At 44.8% G+C, this 23,574-nt stretch overlaps 1 protein-coding gene across 1 annotated transcript in view; it reads right to left on the minus strand.

Annotated features, from left to right (window-relative positions):
• Positions 1-2,351: 2,351 nt before the first annotated feature.
• The window catches only part of mRpL38 (mitochondrial ribosomal protein L38), a 54,559-nt gene continuing 33,336 nt past the window's right edge, over positions 2,352-23,574 (minus strand). The window contains exons 7-9 of the mRNA XM_070530865.1: positions 13,796-13,883; positions 5,247-5,428; positions 2,352-2,599 (exon numbers count right to left, since the gene is read on the minus strand). Coding sequence (XP_070386966.1) covers positions 2,460-2,599; positions 5,247-5,428; positions 13,796-13,883 — 410 coding nt within the window. The 3' untranslated portion in view covers positions 2,352-2,459. The remainder of the gene's footprint in view (positions 2,600-5,246; positions 5,429-13,795; positions 13,884-23,574) is intronic.

Raw genomic sequence — 23,574 nt, forward strand, 5'->3', positions numbered from 1 at the left:
CGGCCGTATGGACTTCTCAACATTCTCTTACTGACTAAATTAACAATTGCATGGTACATGACGGCGTCTTTGCCTGCATGGTACACTCACTGTCAAATTAAGCGCTGGCGTGACTAAATGCGGCAGCAGCAGCGAGCAAAGTGACCTTCGTGTTGTCCATCGCTTCAACGCAAATTGAGCGGCGAGAACACAGTACACGCAAAGCTACAAGCCGTCGGCCCCCACCTAGACTCTGCCCAAAAAGATTGCTTTCAACATAAAACCTGCGCGACCCTGCCATACGCAGATGCTGCCAAAGTACAACCCCCGACTACCTCGCCTCCCTCACGGGTAATGGAAGACAGTGCTTCCTCCCTACTTTTTTCCCTCGCACGTGAGAGACTGAGCCACAATCGTCCGCTCATCCTCGCCCGCTTTCACTCGCACACGCAGCAAACGGCACATGGCAACGGTATTCATATGCAACATCATGGCAACGATGACAGCAAAAATGTGCCCGGAGGGTTGATATAACTGCTATCGCAATAAAAGTATTTGAGCTCAACCATTTTACTAACTGCCTTTCCTGGTGGCCAATGTCAGTCATGAGGGCAGAAAATCATTATACTGAATAAGTATGATGAAGTTCAGTTGCCCCTTTAACCTTGTTATAGTGAGGTTTTATTATAGATCCTATGAAGTAGAGTCACAGCAAAATCTGCAGTAGAGTTTCAACCAAACTCCCCTAGATCAGAACAATAACTTAAATAATTCGTTTCAAATCGCAAGTAAAATGAACACTACCTAAACAATTACTGTTCATTCTAGGTTTGAAGCCTTACCATATACTGCATGATTCATACACCTCCTTGAAAGCCTTTGAATTTACAAAGATTCAAGGGGGCTTAAAACTCCTTTAAAATACATGTGCTGCTGAAATTCCTTGAGAACTGGGGCTAACTTTTGAACATTTTAAAGTCACGAACTCCACATAGGGGCTATGCTATGGACACTGTCTATCAGCAAACAATCCTAGATATTTTCTTTAAAGGGTGTTGCTAAACGATTGGAATGTGACGCATCCACAGCCACATAGGACAGGTTCCATCATATAGCTAAACAGAGCCCCATCAAGCGACCAAGCCGTGCCACCACTTTATTGCTTTGTTAGTTGGTTTGCACTGCAGCCATCATGACTCCATTTGCAAGCCATTGTTTCTAGAAATGCCTGGTTGAAAGTAAGTTTCAGTCACGTGGCTTTGACACACAACAGGCATTTTTGCATTCCATCCCCATTGAAATGTGGCCACCGCAGCTGGGATTTGATCCCGTGCCCTCCGGCTCAGCAGCACAGCACCATAGCCACTCCAGTGGGTAGTATCGTCATCGCATTGTATCCAGTGAACGCCATTAGTATCAGCTATGATGTGCAGCGTTTTTAGCTGTATTGAGTTTTAGAATAGGGGCCCCAAAGAACTTTGTGGGTGTTAGAGTTAGGGCATGCGAATGTGAAGAGTTTTAGAATAGGGTTTTGTGTTTGCGGATAGCGTCTTGCACCAGCAGCGCTACTACGGTATCAAAGAAAAGCTATTACAAATAAAATATATCATTTTATCATAAGAGTAATGTTAACATTGGTGTTTCTACGTTTAATGACAATTTAGAGGTTATAATTTCTATTAGCAGCAAGAAATTAGTTGTGCTTAGTTTCAAGCAACCAACTTTACGTGCCTTCACCAGCCAAGTTAAGCCGTGTTAGGCCTAGGAGCCGTGAAATTGACAGTCGAATTCGGAATCGGCGGCGTCTAATAAATCAATCTTCATCACATCAATAGTTGAGAGAAAGCGATAACTGGAGTCACTTTTCCTAGCTTGTAAACTTCACGCATTACACGAATCGAATGCAGGTAGGTGCTAGGTTAGAGCCATTGCTTCAATGGGTGCCGCCATGTTTGTCGATGCGAAGCTTTTGCAGCAGCTCTTCGGGCTCCCGCTAAATCATGGCAATAGCATGCCCTACACAAAGCCCAAACATAGTCTGCATCTCGTACATGTGCAGTGGCTTCAATGCTATTTCTCTAGGGCCCCAAAGCTTTGGGGCCCCTATTCTAAACTCTCTATTGTGCTTTTGGGTGCATGAAGAGGGCATCACTGAAAAAAAATGTACGTGGATATCGAATGCATGGTATGCAGTTTCGTTCGAGACTGTCATCAAAAGTTTCAAGGTGATGGGTATCTCAAATAGTATGGACAGTACAGAAAACCACCACCTCTAATTGGGAGGGCACTGATGAGGCTACCTCATAACCAGTAGCCTGCCTCATGTAACCTGTGAAATTTCTTAAGTGCGGTCGTCGCACAACTACAGCAAGCACGGTGGCACAACACCTTTTATTAACTATATAAACATTATCCTATTGAGTCCTGAAGAAATGCCTACACAGAAATTAAGCATCTATCCATGCAAGTTACAGAAACAATCATGAAGATGGTGACTTGGCAGCATGTGCCTCAGCCCACTTGCGCTCAAACTCCTCCTGCTCTCTCCAAGCTTTCATCTTGGGATCCTCGTACTCTTCTTCTGGGTAAATACTGAAGGGTTGCAGGTCTTTGTACTTTCCTGCATGGGGGTTCAAGAAAGGCAGTGCTGCACAAAGTAACCCATGGTACATATGCAAGGCTATGCATTTGTGTGTGCCGAAAATCTTGTGGGCAAGTGAACTTGAACAATCACTCCTTACACAGGGTGCACCAGCTAATGTTAGCCAACCTGTTAAGCAAAATTGGTTCAACATATGAATGTAAGACCTACAATGCCCTATTCCACCACAGGATAATTTTTCTGTACAAATTATTCCACTAATTATACAATAATTACTCAGCCTCTTCATTGTTTAAGGCACAAGTTTGTTTGATGGCACAAGTTCTGATGGAAAAGTTGCTATTTTGTTCTAAAACATCCCATACAGTTGATTTCGGCGAGCTACGTCCTGCGTAATTGTTTTTTGCACGCTTTAGTCATAGTGCACAAAGTATGAAGAGTGCCATGCGATTACCCAACTGTGTGCTGCAACACCAATGGCCCCAAAAGTGATTTGAAGAAACTAACTCTGTTCAATGCCTGTATCAGCAATTGCCTGGTTATCGCATAGGATGCAATCATCTCATGGAACACGCAGCTCATGATCAGCAGAAGCCAATATCAACACCAACAGTTTGCCACTTCCAGGCGGTTGCCAAGTTGGCCAATGAGTGCAGTCACTTCCTTCAAATCACTTTTGGTGTAACAGCACGTAGGTGCATAATCACCAGGCACATTTTATATTTCGCGCATTGCGAGTCAAGCACAGTAAAATAATTATACAGGAAATAGCAAGCTGAAAATAACTGAATTTGTTGTTTTAGGATGCAGTAACAGCATTTTTTTTATTGTGACACCCTTAATTCAAAAATTAAAGGAGTTCTATAACTACTCAGGTAGTTAGTACACAGACATTATTTTGGTGGCAGAAGAGGACTGATAACCTAACACCATATGTCTCATAACTGTTCATCGTATGAGTGTTTTTAACAGCTTGGTTAACACGTTGGCTGAGAGCCCTGCATAGCTCATTTATAGAAAAAGAGCACTTGTAACAAATATTTTAATTTCTCATGTCCTTTTACTCACATTCAATGTACTTTGGATACCTATTTAATGAACCATGTATACAAAGTTTAATAAAGCAAATATTCATTGAGAGGACAGAATGAGGGAAAAAGAAATATAGAAGTGTAGCTGTTAGCAGTCTTTACGGGATGTTACACCCAGGGTTTGTTGCAGCTTTCTTGCAAAATAAATTCAAGTGTTCTTAACAGACTTCTATGGCCCAGACAAAAAAATTTTCAAGGACCAAAGCAACTTTGACAGTTTGAAAGCAACAGTGTTCTTAAGAATGAGAAAACGTAATTGTGCACCAACAAAAAGGGCACATGAAGTGAGCTTAGCAAGCAAACCACTACCAGTAACATCCATGACCACCATAAAGCTCCTAATCAATCTTATAGCCAGATATCCAAACAAAATCTGCGAAGTCAAAGATTTTTAAGCGTCACGGCAAAAAACAGAAAAACAAGACACATGTGCAGCACTTAGTGGAATTAAAACCCCAAAAATGTCATTTCAATATTCAAAAGTCACAAGGGCTGCTACGAGACTCGTGCACTTATGCCAGCTTCTGAAAGGTATCCGGACTGCATCGCCAAAAACAAGTAATGAGTGCCATCATCACAAGTGGTCAACTGATCACTGTCAACCAGACAGATATGTCTATAATCAAAAGAAATAAGAAAGCCAAGAACAGTTTAAAATATACATTTTACCTTCCCCATTTTATCAACACAAAGCTCTGCAAAATAGCAAATCTTAGCTCTAGCTCTATTTGAGCTATCAAAAACCAAGTCAGCCTTCATGGCTAACATTCCCTCAATGTGAAAAATCGCAGGTGAATCACTCAATTTATATAAAAGCCTGTGCCACCTTCTTCTCGAAGGAGCCGCCATCCCTGCCAGCAGAAAACATCACTGCTGCTGCCTCCAAGTCACATGTGTACTAACCTGCAGCACAAAGGTATCAAGCAATAGCAAAAACTCTGGGATTATTTTGAAATGAACAGCGTGCAAAACCACTCCTGGAAACATGCCACACAGCAAAAGACGGGAAAGAATAAAAACAAAGGGGGGCAGGGAATACGGTGTCATAATATGAGCCCAATAGAGGAGAAAACAAGAGAGGAATGTAGTTTGCAAATGTAGTAATTTGCTTCCTTGCACCAGTGACTTGAAACATTGTATTGTCTTGTATCTTTGCTATTACTAAACCATTTCTAAGAATTCTTGCAGTAGAAAGCACCCTGGACAACACCTTACAACTTCTAGTACATAGCCAGAGTTTCTGACAGGGCCTGGTGAAAGGGCCTTTTACATATTGCCACCAAAGAGAAAGAACCACCACATATCGATCACAGGTGACTGACGTTTTGTGGACACAGTTTGAAAAGAGTTAAGAACAGTAATAAAAAAAATGTTTGTCTGGGAACTTAAAAGCATCCCTATTAGCAATAAATTTAGTAATGTTAGCACGCCTAGTTACTACTCAGGTGCACAGTCCAATAGGGCGCTGAAGTGTATATCTGAAATTAAGCATCCTGCCAGTTAGCCACCTAAATCTATTGCTGCATTCCAGAAAACAAATAGCAACACAAAATTATCAAACCATCAGAACTTACCAATGCGAAACCGCTCTTTCCTCATTTCGTCAACTAGCCAGCTAGGTGTGCCTTTTGGAATCTTGTAGATGTTCGGGTATTTTGGCATGGGTGGTTCATCTTCCAGAGGATTAAGGGACTTCAGACGCTTTAGGTAAACTTCTTCCCGAACGTCTCTGGGGTCTCGGTATTTGTCAAGATATCTTCACCCCACAGAGGAGATTGTCAAGAAGATGAAAAAAAAATATTACTCTGTGTTGTATGAAACACGCAGCATAATCGCAGTGCTAGCTGATAAAGCACCCCTCGTCAGAGCGGTTGTAATGGCACTTTTGCCAGGCTTCATTCTCGTAAGCATGCACCTCACTATTTTTGCAACAATAATGGTGACCTGCTGCATGCAATGTTTCATTATGCTCTTAGGCATTCTCTCTCTGCAGTAGAACATTTTGCTTTCTGTTTTGCTTCTGCAACAGTCTACATCTTTAGTGGAGGATTTTAGCTTAGGGTACACACATTGCTAGTCAAATATCAACAAAATGATGCTTCCGCTAATCTGTGGCCAAGCATTTAAAATGGGCAAGCAATTGTTTGGTAGTGGTGGTGCCATTTGCATGGCTATGCACATATGTTGCCCTGCTCATCACATAGCTGCCGAAGGACTGTGGTAATGAACTGTTGTGTCATGGTTACAAAATGTTTTCACGTAGAGGAAGAGCACTTTACACAGCTATCACTGGAAAAGATTATTCCAGTCAAATTATGAGCAGTTAATATCAACCAGTAGTGTAACCATTGAAAAGCTATGAGAGATGCAGTATATGAGCCACCTTTTATTTACATGTAGTCAAATTGCATGTACTGCATGCTGCCTGCACAAGTAATACCGTATTTACTCGATTCTAATGTGCCCTCGATTGTAACGCACACCCGTTTTTCATGACAAAAAAAAGAAAAAGAAACACCCTCGATTGTAACATACCCATTTGCCGTGACCTAAAAAAATAAGAGCCCTTTGCAGAACCAAGCACCTCATTATTTCAAACAGAAATACAACTTTGTCTCATTTGGAAAAACAAAGATTTACTCCCAATACACTAAAGCTGCAATTAATAAAAGAAGTCACAGTTTCGCCCGAAAGGTGAAGCATCGATTGCGATAGCAAATTAGTAGGCAGCTATACGAAAAGTAGGGATAGTAGTTTTATCAGCCGTATAAACTTAAACATTCACTGCCTTACTAAATTAGCAAACATGGTGTCACGCGCACACAAGCAGACATGAACACGTCTCGCTCAATGACCACGGAAATTTTTATGAGCATACTGGAGTGAGGAGGTGCGGTAGCAGACGCGAGCGAATTGACTTTTGTGCGGCCTCTCGCTTTAACGTGAACTAAGTGATGTGAACCAAGCAACGAGAACACAGCACAGTGGGCGTAAATGCATAGACTGTCTCCATATCGCAGATCGCTTTCAAAATAGGGGCTGTGTGGCCGTGCCTATGCAGCAGCCACCAGAGTAGAACGCCTCTCCTCTTTGCGCCAGTCCTACACGCAAGTTTCGGGAACTCCAAACACCCCTGATGCAGCCTGATTTCCGCCCGTCTCCGCACACACGATCACTTTTCTTTTAATTGCCGCATTGTGATGAACACCTTCTTTTTTTAAAATCTGACAATGGTTTGCATGAACTTGACTCCCTCCAGTGCACTACATCTGCAGGCTTGGAGTGATGCCCGACACCGGCAAAAGATGCCGAGAGCGAGTGGGGCTATACTAATCCAGGTACAACCAAATTAAGAAGGCCCACAAAGTTTCAACAAAGACACTCCCTCACCAGAACAGGAATTGGCCTCCCTGGTGCAGTATTTGGCCACCCCCTCCCTCATGATTCCTACAATTATCCCATGGCCCTCAGTCCCCAGTAGCTGCGGAGCACCTGACCGAGGTGGCGGTCAGACCAGTAATGCAGCAGAGGGTGCTAAGAATGTCTGGACCCAGACAAGCCGCCAATGGAAACTGACCCCGGTAACCTTTAACAGCCAAACTCTGTCGAGTGAGGCTAGCTTAGCAGGACTCTTTGAGGAACTATCAGATATTGTTTGGGATATCATTGGCCTTAGCGAAATTAGAACTGGTAAGGCTTATACAGTTCTGCCTAACGGCCATGTCCTCTGCTATAGAGGTTTCCCAGATAAGAAGCAATACGGGGCAGGATTCCTAATCAATAAGGACATAGCGGGCAACGTTGATGAATTCTACAGCATTAATTAGAAGGTAGCAGTAGTCATAATCAAACTTAATAAGAGGTATAGATTACAGGTGGTACAAGCCTATGCTCCAACTTCCAGTCATGATGATGATGAAACAGATCAGTTTTATGAATATGTGGAATTAGCTATGAGAAAAGTGAAAACTCGGTATACAATAGTGGGCGACTTCAATGCAAAAGTGGGGAAAAAGCAAGCTGGTGAATAAGCAACTCGCAACTACGGCGTAGGAACCCTAGAGGAGAGATGCTGGTAGAATTCGCAGAAAGAAATAAGCTTCGAATAATGAACACTTTTTTCAGGAAGCGTAGCAACAGAAAGTGGACCTGGAAAACCCTTAATGGTGAAACAAGAAATGAAATTGATTTCATACTTTCTGCCGATCCCAGCATATGCAGGATGTAGAAGTGATAGGTAGGGAAAAGTGCAGTGATCACAGGTTAGCAAGGGCTAGTATTCACCTCAATTTGAAGAGAGAAAGACTAATATTGGTCAAGAAGAAACAGGTCAACTTAGAGGCAGTAAGGGTAAAAGCAGACAAATACAGGCTGGTACTTGGAAACAAGTATGCAGCCTTAGAACAGAGAGATGAAGATGACATAGAAGTAATGAATGAAACAAGGAGACACAATCTCTTCAATGCTATTCACTGCGTGCTTGGAAGAAGTATTCAAGCTATTAAACTGGGAAGGCCTAAAAGTAAGGATCGACGGCAAATACCTCAGCAACCTTCTGTTTGTCGATGACATTGTTCTATTCAGCAAACGACTTACAACAAATGATTGAGGACCTTAACAGAGAGAGAAAGAGTGGGGTTGAAGATTAATACACAGAAGACAAAGATAATGATGGATAACCGGGCAAGGAACAAGAGTTCAGGATCGCCAGTCAGCCTCTAGAGTCTGCGAAGGAGTACGTTTACCTAGGTCAATCGCTCACAGGGAACCTTGATCATGAGAAAATAATTCATAGAATAAAAATGGGTTGGATCGCATACGGCAGACATTGTCAGCTCCTGATTGGAAGCTTACCATTATCAGTGAAAATGAAGGTGTACAATCGGTGCATTTTACCGGTGATGACATATGGGGCAGAGAATCCGAATGACAAAGAAGTTTGAGAACAAGTTAAGGACCGCGCAAAGAGCGATGGAATGAAGAATGCTAGGCATAACGTTAAGAGATAGAAAGAGAGCGGTTTGGATCAGAGCAAACGGTTATAGCCGATATTCTAATTGACATTACGAGAAAAAAAAAAATGGCGCTGGGCAGGTCATGTAATGCGCAGGTTAGATAACCGTTGAACCACTAGGGTTACAGAATGGGTACCAAGAGAAGGAAAGTGCAGTAGAGGACGGCAGAAGACTAGATGATGCGATGAAATTAGGAAATTTATGGGTGCTAGTTGGAATCGGTTGGTACAGGACAGGGGCAATTGGAGATCGCAGGGAGAGGCCTTCACCCTGCAGTGGACAAAAAAGGCTGATGATGATGATGAGCACGATGTGTGTTCACAGTCGGCACTTCCATGCTGATAGAGCAAACGCAGAAAACGGAAAGATAGACGGTGTACTAACCTAAGCCAGCACCGCCTCTATTTTTTCTGTGCCTGTTAGATCGCGCCCATTTTAATTGGTGTGCCGTCGTCGCTCTGTTGCTCCGATTGACCGCATGGTGACACTACGCTATTACCCTCTCCCCGTGGTAGCAGCTGCGGTGCGCTGCAGCCGTTGCTAACCTAAGCATTGTTTTATTTATAAATTCATTATTATTGTTGTATCTTATTTTTTTTTAGCCTTCTGTGTTCACGAGTCCTCAATATTACTGCATGAGAGCATAGTGCAAAAAGAAGTGTTCAAAAATCTGTCGCATTACCTCGGAGCATCTGAAGTGCTCTGCTGATGATGAGAGCCCTAGTTAAGAATAAACTGGATTCACAGAAATAAGTGAGAAAGCAAAAGAACAATTTAATAATATTGTGACAAGAGAATTGTCTGAAACAAACATGTATGAACCATTAAAGCTCAACAAACATGGACGTGGATCAGTCCAGTGTGGAAGATGGCGTACAAGCAACAAGTGCACTATCGTTTAACCATCAAAGCTTTAGGTACTTGCGAGACAGTGGCTTGTTTCCATAAAGCCTGGCTACTGCTTTCTTGTCAGTGAAGTGAACAGCATAGTATGTGAAAAGTGGCTTCATAAATTTCTTACATACATGTCTGCACCTTTGGCTTTTGCCATAACGGTCACAAAACAGAACTGGCAAGGCAACAATAATGTCAACACTGTGCATTAAACACGTTTACAAGGGCTCATGCAGGGATGTGCGGACTGAAAGCATCGTGTCCACAAACCTCTTCAGGGCATGCAGAACTTGCACCAGATCTTGAGTGGGGTAGCACTGACCTCCTCTGCCCTGGTGCGCGATCAAACCATCCGTCGCACTAGAACTGGCCTCTTGTGCTTTTGTGACCAGCGACACACAGCGCTCGCACTCAACTTTCTTACTCGCAAAGCGGGATATGTATCCCACAACAAGGGAAATCGCTGCAATGTCTGGCATTGGAAGAAAAGGTTTTGATGAGATGCACAGTTCACGTAGTGTCTGTTGTGCTAGTTTCACTGACATGCTGTCTGTCTTGCTGCTTCTAATAATGTTGCATGAGGAAAAGAATGAGTTTGAAGTTTGTACGTTACTGGTGTGCGAAGCAGCAACTATTCCCATCTTCAGCATCTTCTCAACTCCAGAAGCAGTGCTTCTGACATCCAGCATGTCATTGCACCCAGCACTGCACCGAAGGGGCCAAAGAACGATTCTATGGAGTCACTCGAAAATTTACGTGTCAGTACAAACTTGAATCTTCTCTCCAATAGAAACCTAACGCACTGAATGTTAGACACAGATGTGAATACCAGGGAGTGGTACGTTTCTTTTGCCAGGAAGTTCTGTGGTTCGCTTGCCAATTTCAAGTCTTCAACATATTTTAAGAAAAAAAGCTCCAGCCAGTGAAGTCTCGAGTCCTCCGGATCAGAGAACTGCTTGGAGTCCGGGTGATCTTGGTGAATATGTTGTTGGCAATTGCTGACGTCCATGAGGACAAACCATTTGCAACTTTGCATATGTTCTTCATGAACTCCATACTTTGTCCAACGCTGGCAAACTTTGCATCACAAATGTGCCCTGCACGATTCTTCATGAAGGACAAAGCCACTGTCATGGCAGGTGAAAACGACTGGACAGCAGGCTTTACTCCCATCTTTCTATATTTTTAGAGAGAGGCGTTTTCTCGTAAGAAAATGGACTGGCTTTAAAATCGAGCCCTGCTGCATCTTGTAGAGGTCCTTTATGTAAATTGAAGAAATTTCACCATTTTTTCAGAATTCTTTTGCGAGAAACTGTGATCGGATGTTTTTTTATGATGTCACTCTGATCGGCTTGGATCGATCGAATTTCGGCTTGGATCGACGGGATGAGACACGCGGGTTTGCAGTTGCCCACACAATAATACTTCCATTGCTGCGACGTTTATTTTATGGTTGTCAGTCACAACCTGAACGATTTCAAATCCCAGTTCTTTGGTCTTTCTGATGACATGCTTTGTTGTTTCTGCAAGTAGCTCACCAGTGCAGGCCCTCGTGAAGAAGTATTCTACCGAGATTCTGAACCTCGCATGCAAACCACAGAGCAAAAAGCACAAGAGCGAATTCGCCAGTTCCTTCCTTTCAGATGCCAACAAAACATTGTTCAGAGCTCTGTTTGACCCGCATTCCATCTATGACGAGGCTGCACATTCTGGCTTGTTCTATACCGAGGCACTGCATCTCGGTGCTCAGCCTTTTTTTTTCACAAGATCACTGAAACATACTTCGCCTGCAGTACTTCCTAGGTACTACTGAACTGTCATTCTGCATGGGAGTGCTAGGAGCTCTGTCCTCAGGTATTCATACGACTTCGTGGAAAGGTTGCGCAAAATTATGCACTGCCGTATAGTGGTTTCGGACCATATTGTTTTCTTTTTGCCTTGTAGTTCAGCACCTGATCCATAATTAATCTGGCTTTCATACTGCCCTGAGTCTACGGCGACTTGAAGAAATTGGTTGACATTGCACTTTATTTAGGCGTTGTAGCTCCTTTTTGTAAGCGTGAACGGTTGCCTGGAGCCTCTCATTCCGTACCTTCCAGGTCCTTTCTTTTTCGCGCCACTTCTTTTGTTCTAGGAAGGCTGATGCGGAGCTTCTTCATTCAGCTTGAGTGCGAACTGATCTCAAGGCACGGGCACGCCTGCCCCGTCTACTGACTGCACATTGGTTGGAAAGTGAAGTTCATGCATTTCCCGCTTGTTGATGCCAGAGGAGCAGTATCAGGGTCATCGCTGCAGAGTGCAGGTGTACTTTCTGATGTGACCTGATCACTGGGCCATCTGGGCTCGGGCACTTGAGCAGGCACGTTCATGCAAACTTCGAGTGTGTCTGACAATGATGCAGCGCACAAATGCACTTTCTCAGCAGGTACAGGCAGGCTAGCCGGCGTGGCTGTAGAGGAATCGCGCTTTCTTCTCTGTGTAATGCTAGAACTCCTCACCTTAGGCTGCTCCTTCTTCATGTAGGACAGATAGTGAGGAAAAGCACTGGGCACTGCACCTTGCTTGAGCATGCGCCTCTTCGTGTCCTGGCGAAAGTCAGTTCCCAAAAAAATGAAGGCTGCATACGGGCGAATAATTTGAATTTGAACTCGGCTTCCAGTTCTTTCTTGCGATAACTTGCAGCCATCGTTTATTTGATGGAAAAAAACTGTGTTTAAAGAAATCAGTGCAGGCAAAAAAAAGGTTGAGATATTTAGAGCATGGTGACTCCTCGTACATGAGGTTTTGGAAAAGTCTAATAGTTGTCTAGAGAGGAGAGGCAAGGAGAATTGATTAATGTGTGAAGGAATTTTAGGCATTCAAGTTTGTGACGCTCTGCAAGAGGAGTGAGACTGAGTAGGGGAAGAGAGATGGCGAAAAATTCCTTGTCATATTTCCTACAAATTTGCACTGATTCTAGTTTTTCGATGCCACAGAGTTTGTGTGGATTCCATACAATGCAGCCATATTCGAGGATGGGGCAAATGAGGGTTTTATAGGAAAGTTTAGTTTCTTGAGGAGCAAGGCGCAGCATACAATGTAAGTAACCTAGTCTTTTAAGGGCCTTGTTACAGGTGACATCAATGTGTTTTGACCACGACAAATCGTGTGTTAGTAGGATACCTAAGTATTTGAATTGGAAGACCCTAGTTTCCATAGCTCTTTGTCCACTGGTATGTCATGAAAGGACACTCCAGGGTCTTTCTTTTGCTGGCTTAACGTGCAAAACAGTACACAACAGCAGCGCATACTGACATGTAAAACACCACAGGAATATCACCGTTGCAGCAAAGACCTTCGTCTACCACTGCTGGACACCTACAGGTTAAAAGTGTCGTCTGCAAGTTGGCGGAGGTAGGAACTGTGGCCCCGGTAAGACTCATAATAACTTATTTTAACATTTTTTTTATTTCGTGCAGAGATTACTTCTTTTATTGTCATTGCGAGAACACCCAATAACCTTTGTAGTTCTTGCTCGCATACGACATAAGCACAGTGCAAAATGTCCGCAAACCGCCGGCGCGTGGGCAGCGGAGAACGTCATCTGCAAGCGGGCAATACAGTGGAGCCGCCAAGCGGTATCTCGGGACAAAATCGAGAGAGTAACAGGAGAGGGTACGGCGGATGCCGCGGCGCTCACACGGCAGGCACAGGAAAAAATAAAGGAGGCACTGCCTAAGCATACGTACTACAGCACATGGAGGAAGCTATGGCAGCTAGGCTCGAAGTGCGTACGAGGTGGCCACTTTTAAATGCCGATGGCGATATGGTAACACAGATTTAGGGTCATACTCGATTCTGACGCGCACACTATTTTTGGACTCGTTTTATCGGGAAAAAAGTGCACATTAGATTCAAGTAAATACGGTACTTACGGCCTAGATGAGACAACAGTGAAGATTATCAGTTTAAGAAACTTTGCATACTATGCAAACAGTATTACCCACCTCTGGGTCTCTATATCTTTATATACAACTCGCCATCAGCCAACACCGTATAACAACAGGCACTTTTGTAGCAACATATAACAAGAACAAACCACCCTCTTCTGTTGTTTATAACGGTAGAAGAACAAGGTACTATAGTTCTATCAGGGATGCTTATCTAGAACAGAGTTCCACATGCAACAATTCAACTGTCTGCAAATGCCGAATGAAATTTTGCAAGCAGCTTACGTATTAAAAGGCTCCCTGTGAGGGTACAGGACTTGCTTTGGGACATATTCTGGAGGGTGAACATATTCAAATGTGGGCACCCGCATCTCTGCAAATAGATCATACTTACATATCATTGAAATAGTCAATTAGGAACGCATGCAAAGCAAAAGCATCTTTAGAGCTCACATATAAAACCAGAAGTAGCAATGCCTGCTGTGATGATACATCAATATGAAGACCTTTAAAGAGACACTAGAAAGCCAGGTGAAGACTGGTGGTTTACATATCTGGTATACATAACAGGTCATTCTTAGCATTAACGCAACATTAGCCAGAAGAGACGCAAAAATGAAAGACAAGCTCAGAGAGTTGCTGTGGGCAACTGCTCTCTGGCATTTTTCACATTTTCACAGCATTTGCTCAAAGCTTCAGAGTGGTTTATAAGTAGACAGGGACTAAATTTTATTCAGTAATAAGCAAATTCCTCAAACTAACCACCACTTTCAGGAGCTGCTTTTGCACACAAAAAATTCTGCTAATGTACTAAAATGCGATGAGGCCATGAAGTTACAATGGTATCATAGGTGTGGTGATTTGGTTGATGAACTCAGAAACACAATATAGGAATTCAATACTTCTGATAATAATTAGCCTTTATTTATCAAAGAAATGTAAATAAGGTTATCAAAAAAATTATGGAGATCCCATGCATGATGGGCATTGTCGAAAGCAAAGCTTTGGTGATCTGGCAAGACAAAATGGCACATCATGATGGAAGATGCGCAGCTGATTTTGGCAACAACACGTCCCATAACTGTTCGCAGCAATGGTGGTTATCGACCTTGCGGGGCAAGGAAAAGCTTCATTTGACGTTAGAATGCGTTGAAACACATCCACACTCCACTGCACCACCACAGATCGCAACATCTGCACCTTGGGATGTCACAAAGAACGCTTCACTAAATGTGACCTCCTAACGTTGGCCGGTTTTGTCCTGCTGGCACTGTAAAGTTAAGGCTCGGGATATCTCACTTCAAATTAATTACGATGTGATTGCATAGCTTTCTTTTACAATTTTTTATTTATTATTTTTTCACTTTTATCAGTCAACTGTTGCTATGGGGCTGACGAGTGCCGTTTTCAACACACTGTGGCGTGACCTGGTGGCAAACAATGCAGTTGACTGGGTAGTACAGAAAAGATGCCGTCCCATAGAGCAACGCATGTCTCACTCCTTTTGTGCATTGCTTTAGTTCTGTGCATAGTTCTCACACTCGAAAAGTGTTTGAAACATACTTACAACAGTGTGCGCTACCAGCTGTAACATAGGTCATAGAAAGCAGGCACTCTTTCTCTGACAAACCTTCCTAAAACCGGAGGGACCCATCGACTACACCAAGAAGAGCGCAGACCCCAAGTGTTGATGATGTATGGGGTTTTGTGGCGCAAGGGCCAGGTATGGCCAAAGAGCGCCATGTCTGTGCTAATGATTTTGCAGTGTAATTATGATTACTATGAAGTTCGTGTGAGGTGGCTGTAAAGAGGCCTTAAAATATACGCTCTAAAGTGCGTAAAATCTGTATGATAAAATTATGGCGATGACGTGCGACTTGTACTATGAACATTTAGATGCATTTAGAAAGAATGATACGATAGGTAAAATATATCTGATTGTAAAAAATCCTAGAGCACTACTGCCTCCTTAGAGCCCTTGAAACACAAGGGCCTGGAGGCATGTGCTATGCAAAACAATTATCGCAGTGGCATCCTCTCAAGAGAGGAGGCGCTACGAATTCATGGGACTAATAACATGTAAGACCACATCTTTAAGATAACCTAGCACTGTGTCCGTATTAAAAAGCGGTTCTGGACCAAGAAGCATTTCAGGATGAAGAGGAATGTGCTGTCGGTATGCTAATGAAAAATGTCTTTTTCTCTCAGATTCGGCTTCCCGACACTCCAGGAGGACGTGGAGTACGGTCAGCCTCTCCCCGCATCTACCACAGGTTGGAGGCTCACTTCCGGTGAGTAGAAAATTATGGGTGCCAAACGTGTGTCCTATTCTGAGACAACAGAATAGGACATCTGTTCGGCGCGATTTTGTAGTAGACGGCCAAAATCCTAACTGTGGTTTTATCAGGTGGAGCTTATTATCCGTTTCCGCATCCCACATGTGTTGCCAGTGATCTCGCAGCCTCCTTCGCAAGAAAGGCCTCAGATCTGTGACAGGCACCGCAGCGGTAGGGTTAACAGCTTGCAATGTGATTGAAGTGGCCATCTCGTCCGCCAGAACGTTACCTTCGATTCCCCTATGGCCAGGGACCCAGCATATTATGATATTCCAGTTAGATGAGTACGCTTAGCACAAGACCGAATATAGTTCATTAAATACGGGATTTTTATGTTTGCTGAGTGACATTAAGGCCTTCACGACGCTGAGAGAGTCTGTATAGATCGCTGCTTTTGGAAGTTTCGATTTTCTTATGTGCTTTACAGCAGAGAGTAGTGCATAGGCCTCGGCCGTAAAGATACTTGTTTCCAGATGCAGTACATCGGATTCCGAAAACGATGGGCCGACGGCTGCAAAGGATACCCAGGCATTTGACTTCGAAGCGTCTGTGTAGAACTCTGCGCAGGAGTGCTTGTGCTGGAGTTCTAGGAAATGCATTTGGATTTCGGCCTCAGGAGCGTGCTTTGTAACTTTTATAAAGGGTATGTCACATTGTATCACCTGCCAGTCCCAAGGAGGTAAGAGCTTGGTTAGGTGCATTAAGCGATGCTCGAGGAGCGGTACATGCATTTCATCGGTAAGCTGCTTCACACGCAGCGAGAAAGGGTGTCTTATGGAGGGACGATTGTTGAAAAGTGTAGTGCACGTCATATCGGTAACGTTATGAAAACATGGATGTTCAGGATTGGAGCGTACTTTAAGGAAATATGTAAAGCTAATGTATGATCTCTGTAGGTGGAGAGACCATTCATTCGATTCGGCATATAAACTTTCAATCTGGCTTGTTCTGAAAGCGCCCGTGGCTAAGCGGATACCTAGATGGTGAACAGGGTCTAGCATCTTTAGTGCGCTCGGGGCGGCAGAGTTATATACCACGGCACCATAATCTAATCGTGACCGGATGAGGCTCTTATAGAGATTCATTAGGCACTTCCTGGCACTACCCCACGTAGTCTGGGATAGAAGTTTCATTAGGTTCATTGTTTTCAGACACTTTTCTTTAAGATGTTTAATGTGTGGGACGAAAGTAAGTTTATTGTCGAGTATAACACCTAGAAATTTGTGCTCTTTGTTTACAGGTATCTGATGTCCACACATTTCCAAGCAAGGATCCGGAACCAGGCCTCTCTTCCTTGTAAACAGCACGCAAGAACTCTTTTGAGGATTGATTTTAAAACCATTTTTCTCTGCCCACCCTGACACCTTGTTCAATCCATGCTGTACCTGTCTCTCGCATACTGCGAGGTTACAGGATTTGAAGCCTATTTGAATGTCGTCCACATAGACGGAATACAAAATGGCCGGTGGTAAGGAAGCATGAAGCGTTGTCATCTTAACAATAAAAAGTGTGCAGCTGAGCACGCCTCCCTGGGGTACACCAGTTTCTTGTGTAAAAGGACGTGACAGCACATTGCCGACTTTCACCCGGAAGGTACGATCGGACAAGTAGTTTTTTATTACGTTGAGCATATTACCATGAATGCCCATTTCTGATAAGTCTCGCAAGATGCCGTATCGCCACATTGTGTCGTACGCCTTTTCCACATCGAGAAATATCGAGAGGAAGAACTGTTTATGTATAAATGCGTCCCGGATATTTCCTACAATACGTACAAGATGGTCGGTTGTGGAGCGCCCTTCTCGGAAGCCACACTGATAGGGATCAAGCATTTTGTTCTGTTCAAGGAAATGGATCAGTCGCCGATTTATCATTTTTTCAAATACCTTACACATGCAACTTGTGAGGGCTATCGGGCGGTAGCTTGCCACTGAGGAAGGATCTTTGCCTTGTTTTAAAACAGGGACCACAATGGCTTCTTTCCATGTGGTCGGAAGGTACCCTGCGTCCTAGATAGTGTTGAAAAGTGTAAGTAGTGTTACTTGTGTGTCATTGTGCAAGTTTTTCAGCATTTCATACATGATTCTATCAGATCCTGGTGCGGAGCTCTTGCATGCGCTCAAGGCAGCTCTCAATTCGGCAATGCTGAAAGGACGGTTGTAAGGCTCATTCTGTTGACATTTTCTCATGAGTGGCTTACATTCTTCTATTTGTTTATATTTCAGAAAGGATTGCGAGTAATGGTTGGCACTTGACACGCTTTCAAAGTGCTCCCCAAGTGAGTCCGCCTGGTCTTGTAGGGTATCACCTTGTGTGTTTACCAAAGGGAGTGAATATGCTGGTCGGCCTCTAATACTATTGACCCTGTTCCAGGCTTTGGCCTCATCAGTAAACGAATTGATACGCGATAGAAACTTCTGCCAACTCTCTCACGTGTCCTGTCGGCGGGTTCGCCTGCCTTGGGATTTTACTTTTTTAAAATTGATGAGGTTCTCCGCAGTGGGGGAGGCGCGTAGCAACTCCCACGCTTTGTTTTGTTTCTTTCGAGCGATCCTACAATCGTCGTTCCACCACGGGACACGCCGTTTACATGCCAAGCCATTTACTTGTGATATGCATTTATATGCGGCATCTATTATGGAGGCTGTAAAGAACTCGAATGCAGCATCAATTCCTAACGAAGACAGGTCAGCCCATGAGATACTAGTAAGAGATCGAAATTTCGCCCAGTCAGCTGTCTCAATCTTCCACCTAGGAGCGTATGGTGGATATTCGTTTTCTTTAGCTGATCTTAGCAGTATAGGGAAGTGGTCGCTGCCGTAAGGGTTGTCGGTAACTTCCCATTCAAGTTCAGGCAGTACAGACGGGGAGACTATGCTAAGATCTATGGAAGAGTAGGTTCTGTTTGCAAGAGAGTAATATGTGTGTTGCTTCTTATTCAACAGACACGCACCAGATGAAAAAAGGAACTGTTCGACAAGACGTCCTCGCGCATCTATACGAGGGTCGCCCCACAGGGAGTTATGTGCATTGAAGTCGCCAAGAACAACATAGGGTTCTGGCAATTCATCTATAAAGGTCTGAAATTCATGTTTGCTTAGTTTATAATGTGGGGGAATATAAAGCGAGCAAATAATGATCAGTTTGTTTAGCAGAATAACTCGAACAGCCACTGCCTCAAGGGCCGTTCGTAGCTGTACACGTTGACAGGCTATGCTTTTTTGAATTATAATTGCAACACCGCCCGATGATGCAACAGCATCATCGCGATCTTTGCGAAAAGTAACATACTGTCGAAGAAAGTTTGTGTATTTTGATTTCGAGTGTGTTTCCTGTAAACACAGCACTTTTGGATTGTGTTTATGGATGAGTTCTTGAACATCATCAAGATTCCTAAGTAGACCTCTGACATTCCATTGAATGATTTGTGTATCCATATTTTAAATTATTTGGTGCTGTGCTTACGGAAACGGAAGGGATGTCTTAGATTACAGAGCCCTTTCGAGGCCCTGTAACCGGGGTTTTGCTCTTTTTGAAGCGTTTGAGGGAACCTCGCCGCTCCTTAGGCGCCTGGTGCGCCTTGAGGATAGGTGTAGTGTCCATTGCCTCTTGTGAGGCGCCGGACACCTGTTCTTGCGAGCGAGAAGTTTCCCGAGAGGGTCCCGCCTTGGAGGGCAAGACCCCGGCGCCCACCAGCCCGGAGGTCGATGGGGCTCCCTGGGGGATTTGGCTGCGCCGGCTGTTGCCAGCGCTGGAAGGGACCTAGGAGGTTGAGGCAGCCTCGGCTGCGCCCACCTTCGGGGTCGATGATCCCTTCTCCTCGGTTGACGGAGCAGCGTTAGCTGCAACCGCCGCGGGGGCAGATGGCGTAACTGCCGACTCGCTGCTTGTGGGTCGGACAGCTGCCGGAGGCCGTTGTGACGCTGCCCCCTGACGCGCCACATCGGCAAAAGTTTTCTTGGGCAGGTATGATACCCGCCTGCGTGCCTCCTTGAAAGTTATATTTTCCTTGACTTTGATTGTAACAATTTCCTTTTCTTTTTTCCAGGAAGGGCACGACCGCGAGTACGCGGCGTGCTCCCCATCACAGTTTACACAGTGGAGAGCGTTCGCACAAGCTTCAGTGGTGTGTTCATGGGCACTGCATTTCGCACATGTTTGGCGGCCGCGGCAGCTCTGCGAACTGTGGCCGAAGCGCTGGCACTTGAAACATCGCAGTGGATTTGGCACGTACGGCCTAACACGGAGCTTTATGTACCCGGCTTCGATTGACTCGGGTAGGACACTTGAATTGAAGGTGAGTATTAGGTGTTTGGTTGCAATCTCTTTACCATTGCGCCTCATCTTTATTCTTCTCACATTCACAACATTCTGCTCACTAAAGCCCTCCAAGAGCTCTGCGTCTGTCAGGTGAAGCAAGTCATCGTCTGAGACAACGCCGCGGGTAGTGTTCATAGTTCGGTGCGGAGTCACTGTCACTTGAACGTCCCCAAATGACACGAGACTGGGTAGCTTTTCAAATTGTTTCAGATTCTGGAGCTCCAAGAGGAGATCTCCACTTGCCATCCTGGTTGCCTTGTAACCTTGACCAAGAGCCTCAGTTAAGGACTTCGAAACTAGAAATGGGGAGATTGTGCGTACTTGTGTGTCTGACTTTTCCGAGTGAATAACATGAAATCGTGGGAAGTTGGGTCTTTCACGACCAAAGAACTTGAATACATCTTCGGTGCGCCCTCTTTTCTGAGGGCGATCAAGGAGGGGTGGGAAGGAATTTGCCATAGGAGAACTTAATTTTCGGCAATAACGCCAGCCACCCACCATGGAGCCCAACAAGGGGACGTTACAGGGACTGTAAAAACAGGTCCTGCAAACGCCAGCTGTACGTTATTACTATAACCAAATATGAGATAACCTAGGTTGGTTATTCACACAACGTTAACCCTTGCTGCCTGGAAATACTGGAAGTAAACGGAAGCTAAGAGAAGACAGGAAAGATGAAAAAGTGAGAGAAAGACGAAGGCTGGAGGGAGAGAGAGACAGGAAAAGGCAGCAACCGATTTCCCCCGGGTGGGTCAGTCCAGGGGTGCCGTCTACGTGAAGCCGAGGCCCCGGCGGAGGCGTGTTGCCTCGGCCGGGGGGCCTTAAAGGTCCGAACACCCAGCATCGGCTAAACCCCCAGGATCCCCTTTTCCCCGGACACGGCTAAGCCACGCACGGTTAAAACGCGGGAGGGTCCAAGCCTCGTGTGCTCGGGTACGTGGTGTTGCAACACACCAAATGCCTGCTGACGCAGACGCCCCTGCGGGGAGTCCCCAAGTGTTGTCACCGCCATTATTGTTGCATGGTGAATTGTCATGAGAGTCATAGGCCTGACACACTGGAGTTTTGAACACACCGTGCTGCAATGCAACTTGGTGGCTAAAGACAAAGTTGGTTGGGTAGTACAAATCGCAGCTCTTCACTACAGTTATGCTCTCACCAAGCTGTGCAGCCGGTCTCACTTGCTTTGTGTGTTCAGGCTTCATTTCTGATTTATTTTTATTCTCAGCTACCAAAAAAGGCACCTGTATTAGCTGAGAATAGCCTGTGGATTATCTCGTCAACACTGTGCCCCGTTCTTCACTTCACCATGCAAAAAGCTCAAGCAAGAACATTGTGCAGTCTCTAAAGCTGGTGTTTTCTTTTTCTTATTAAAAAGCTGCCACACAGAGGAATTTACAGGACTTAAGGAACTTCTGAAGGTAAAGCGACTTACGCAATTAAGCGAAAGTTTATAGACGATTTAAACTGCTTAAGAATAGGTTGCTGAGAGGACAAGCAAAATAAAATGGATCAAGTGATGTAGCACAGTCAGTTACAGCATGAAGTTAGGGAACTGTACATAAAAAGTTATGTTTAAGCATCCATTATCACAATATAAGTTGCTGTACACAAATGGATGAGAACAAACGAAACTATTGCTGCGACATCAATTTAGCTCTGTAAGCAAGATTACTGCACACCACATGCAATAATTTGTTTACAGAGAAGTTACAGAGACACTCAATTGTGATATTTACCAATGTCTGGAAATGTGCTTTTTCAGCACAAGCATGTATGTGACCTGCAGTCTCAGCAGCAACATGAACCAAAACTGGTGAAGCTCAGTTACAGTGCTAATACCAGCAGCTTATTTTTTCTTAAATTAGGTTGGTTAATTACTTCGTTATTCAGGGGCCACGGTTATGAGTTGATGCGTGTTAAGCAAACAGACATATATTGTGGTAGTGTGCTGCTGCAGCTTGACATAGCGTGACTTGAGCTGTACATACTCAAATGTGCAGCTGTGAAACGGAACTGCGTGTGCGACTTCTCGTGTGTAGTGCATGCATTGTCACAGTGCTTTGCTTTCTTGGCGACAGAAGCCATGCTGCAAAGCCTCCTATGCATAAAATTATCCTAAATTCCAGCCACAGCGCAGCTCAGACTAGTAGGCATACCACAGTGCCTTGCATTCACCAGCAAGGCTTCACATTTTGTACGACCCGAAACAGATAAGTGCGGCATGGCGAGCTGCATTAACAGGTGCTTCCGCAGTGCCACTTGGGCAGCCAATCACGCCCGTATAAACAGACTTATGTGTCAAGTGCCTCAAAGTGCTGGATTGAAGCTGGTAAGTGTACTATTTGGCCTTTCTAGATGTGATCCATAGCCTAATGGGTAGAGCACCGGGCTGCTTGCACCGATGGAACCAGGTTTGAAACCAATCACCTGACATGTACTTTAGTTTCTTTTTTGAGCAACTACTTGGTGAAGAAACGAAGCCAAACGCCACACCTAGGGAAAAAGGCAGAGAAAGCTTCTGTGGGAGGTGGCTGGAAGACGTAGCTGCCGTACCCACAGTTTATTTAGACCGGCCAGTCATGGTGCCTCAGCATGTCGGGAGTGGCCGCGACCTTTAATACAGTCAACGACTGAATTTTCGGACATGCCTGATATTTCGGACGTCTTCGCGGCACCGTCACGAGCCCCATTGAATCAATGTATAAGGACATCTGAAGTTTCGGACGCTCGAACCCCCCGCCGTCCAATTTTCCGGACTTTTTGACGCGACGGAAGGTCCTTTGGCTCCTTGCACAGCACCCTTGCACAGGAAATCGACTTGCAGCCGAAGCATATCACCGCTTCGAACCAGAACTAGCCAAATCTAGCCGTCACACACCGATTTGGTCAGGTCACGCTGGCTCTGTTCATCGCCGTCATCGCCGCACTTCCGCCTCCGGCGGAGTTTCCGGAGCGGCGCCATTTCATTTGTTTGCGTAGGCCACGTTTTGGCTAGCGTGGTGTGTGTTTGTGCTGTTGTGTCAAGTACAGTGCAAATACTTCTAACACCGCGGTGTCAAGTGTGCTCTGCGACGCTAGGCCTAGGTGCTTCCACGCTCATCTGCGAACTCCACTGTTCGCAACTTGAGGATTTCGCTTGCCTTCGATGGCCCCCACTCCGTCTTCTTCGTCGTCCTCGCTGATGGCATCGAAGCGCGAAAAGCAGTACCGTCAGTTAACGATGGAGAAGAAAGCCGCCATTATTAAGCAAGTCGTGAGCGGCCCATCGCAGGCTGACGTGAGCAAGGAGTTTGGCATGGAGCAAGGAGTCAGGTTGTGGGGGATTCAGAAGACTCCGATGCTGAAAATGAGGAGCCAATGCCTGAGCCGCCTACAAGCGCCGAGTTGACGCGAGCACTGTTGACT

Source organism: Dermacentor albipictus, chromosome 1 (genome assembly GCF_038994185.2).
Source record: "Dermacentor albipictus isolate Rhodes 1998 colony chromosome 1, USDA_Dalb.pri_finalv2, whole genome shotgun sequence".
Lineage (NCBI taxonomy): Eukaryota > Metazoa > Arthropoda > Arachnida > Ixodida > Ixodidae > Dermacentor > Dermacentor albipictus.